This window comes from Cyprinodon variegatus, unplaced genomic scaffold (genome assembly GCF_000732505.1).
Source record: "Cyprinodon variegatus isolate N-32 unplaced genomic scaffold, C_variegatus-1.0 Scaffold592, whole genome shotgun sequence".
In the NCBI taxonomy this organism is placed as follows: domain Eukaryota; kingdom Metazoa; phylum Chordata; class Actinopteri; order Cyprinodontiformes; family Cyprinodontidae; genus Cyprinodon; species Cyprinodon variegatus.
This window is the reverse complement of record NW_015151045.1, coordinates 175,037-176,468: the sequence shown is the minus strand read 5'-3', so window position 1 is coordinate 176,468 and position 1,432 is coordinate 175,037. Positions and strand designations below refer to the sequence as shown.

The following is a 1,432-nucleotide window of genomic DNA, read 5'->3' as shown; positions in this document are numbered from 1 at the left end:
GTCTCCAGACTGATCTGCGAGTGAAACCTTGAAAGCTCGCGAGATCAGGATGGTCTCACGAGGCTAGGATTACTTCAGTAGGATTATATAATCAAGTATTTTCCTGCTGACTCATCAGGTTGACTCTCAGGTAACTGAAGCCACTAAAGTGTGTCAGCGTCTCTGTTTTCCATCTGTACCAACAGAAACCGTACGTTTGCAAGATCCCGGGCTGTACCAAACGCTACACGGACCCCAGCTCGCTCAGGAAGCACGTGAAAACAGTTCATGGCCCAGAGGCCCACATCACCAAGAAGCAACGCGGCGACCCGCCGCCCAGGCCGCCGGCGCCCAGGGAGAACGGCGAGAACGAGAAAGGCGGTCAGCTCCACAGGGAGGACAAGCTGTCAGAGAACGGCTCCCCCAGAGTCCCGGAGGACTACCTGCACGTTAAATCCATCAAGACGGAAAACTCAGTGGTGAGAACCAATGGTCTGAGATATTCGGTTCGATTTGAATCAACTCTTTGTTCCGTGATCCGATGCAGTTTACTAAACCAGCATTCAGTTTGTTTCTTTGATTCTCTGCTTGATGGTTTCCATCTCTTTCTCCTTCCATCCTTTCCTACTGGACAGACTTTACTAAGGTGAGCTAACCTATAGATCCGCGTCATCATGACCATTTCATCCCATATTTAACACATTTCACTCAGAAATCACTCCATCAACGCTCAATTGCTCGTCTTAGTCTAGGTCACCAGGGTATCTGGTCCAGGAACGTTCTCCTGGTGTTCCCAAACCCAGAGGCAGTTAGGAAGCTATAAGTGTGTCCTGGGATCTTCACCTTTAAATTCCAGGAGTCAAGGACCAGCTCTATCCTGAGCCGCCTCCATCTCTACCAACATGTCAGCCAATCGGATCCAGGATCTCGATGTTTTGGCACACCTCAGACACTATACCAGACACCGTGCAGGACGCTAGTTTGTCTGATGGTTTGCACCCAAAGCCAAAACACACAGTGCGGCCAGTCTTTGGGGAACACTCACGGGTGAACCGTGTTTCGTCCGGCGTTGGATGAAGGGTTGTAGACGCCGAACAAACTGGTCAGACTGACACACGGACACCCACAGTCCTAGCTAGTTGGTGGTTGTCCCTCTTGTGTTCTGGCGTGGAATAACATATAGTATTAGCCATTCAAAATTTCCCCACTTTTCTTGATGGGTTCTTTGCTAGTCCTTGGCTAGTTCTTTGCTGGTCCTTGGCTAGTTCTTTACTAGTCCTTGGCTAGTTCTTTACTAGTCCTTGGCTAGTTCTTTGCTGATGCTTGGCTGGTCCTTGGCTGGTTCTTTCCTGGTCCTTGGCTAGTTCTTTGCTAGTCCTTGGCTGGTTCTTTGCTAGTCCTTGGCTAGTTCTTTGATAGTCCTTGGCTGGTTCTTTGCTAGTCCTTGGCTAGT

General features: G+C 49.6%; 1 protein-coding gene across 1 annotated transcript in view; it reads left to right on the top strand.

Annotated features, from left to right (window-relative positions):
• The window catches only part of LOC107096018 (zinc finger protein GLI2-like), a 75,443-nt gene that overhangs the window by 69,272 nt on the left and 4,739 nt on the right, over window positions 1–1,432 (top strand). The window contains exon 11 of the mRNA XM_015392464.1: window positions 186–458. Coding sequence (XP_015247950.1) covers window positions 186–458 — 273 coding nt within the window. The remainder of the gene's footprint in view (window positions 1–185; window positions 459–1,432) is intronic.